This window comes from Cyprinodon variegatus, unplaced genomic scaffold (assembly GCF_000732505.1).
Source record: "Cyprinodon variegatus isolate N-32 unplaced genomic scaffold, C_variegatus-1.0 Scaffold1515, whole genome shotgun sequence".
NCBI lineage: Eukaryota > Metazoa > Chordata > Actinopteri > Cyprinodontiformes > Cyprinodontidae > Cyprinodon > Cyprinodon variegatus.
The window spans coordinates 97,140-98,044 of record NW_015151968.1 but is presented as its reverse complement, the minus strand read 5'-3'; the positions used below and the strand labels follow the sequence as shown (position 1 = coordinate 98,044).

General features: G+C 42.4%; 1 protein-coding gene across 1 annotated transcript in view; it reads right to left on the bottom strand.

The window, feature by feature from the left end:
• LOC107103731 (calsyntenin-2-like) overlaps positions 1–905 on the bottom strand; it is a 127,605-nt gene that overhangs the window by 30,006 nt on the left and 96,694 nt on the right. Inside the window, exon 5 of the mRNA XM_015403541.1 lies at positions 281–492. Within this exon, the coding sequence (XP_015259027.1) occupies positions 281–492 (212 nt within the window). The remainder of the gene's footprint in view (positions 1–280; positions 493–905) is intronic.

Sequence of the window (905 nt, the reverse complement as noted above, 5' to 3'; positions counted from 1 at the left end):
CGACACATGAATCAAGATGCTATGACCGAAAAAACTTGATTGACAGATGACCGTTGATATATGATTGGACGAATTTAGGTGTTCAGGCTGACGTAGAACTAACTGACAGGATTTTTTCTTTTTAAATAGAAATTTTCTAACTTTTTGGACAATATAATCTGATAAAGAGTACATTTATATACATGTTTAAGCCAGAAAGATTTGACATTTAAATATGATTTCCCTACGACTTTAAGAACTTCATCAGTTATTTCCCAGCTCATGTGTGGGACGGTCCTACCTGTGTGATGGGGGGCGGCGTCTGCCCTGGTGACCGTGCTGACGATGTGGAGGTCCTGGAACAGAGGAACCCCCCCCGCCGTTCTGAAGTCTGAGGCCGACTGGCTGAGTCTCTCCACCCCGGTGATGGTGATCCTGGGCTCACTGGGCTGCAGCACCATCACCACAGCCTCGATGCTGGGGATGGTGATGCACGTGTCTTCACCGAAACACCTGGGCCATGGAGAGGGGGGGCGAACAGGTGAGGAAAAGAAAACAACAGGCCGGTTATAATGACTCCATAATATTTATATTTTGAGGGATAAAAAAAAAACCCACAGTTCACCCACAGTAGGGTTAAGGTTACTAAAACCTTTCACTGGATTTTTTTCCATCTATAAACTGTTTTCATCGGTTCAAGTTTTTATAAAATAGTAAAACTGAAAATCCAACAAAGGCAGGAAATGAAGAGATCAAAGCAAACACTCCTGGCATTAAGCGTGGAGTCATAGATCCCAGAGATCACCCAGGTACACCGGAAAAAATCTAAATCTAGATAAGTCATTTTTTTTCTTAGAATAGCTGCATTTGTTCCTGGATTGAGGAGGTAAGAGAAACATTTTACCAATGGAACAAGACAATTTACA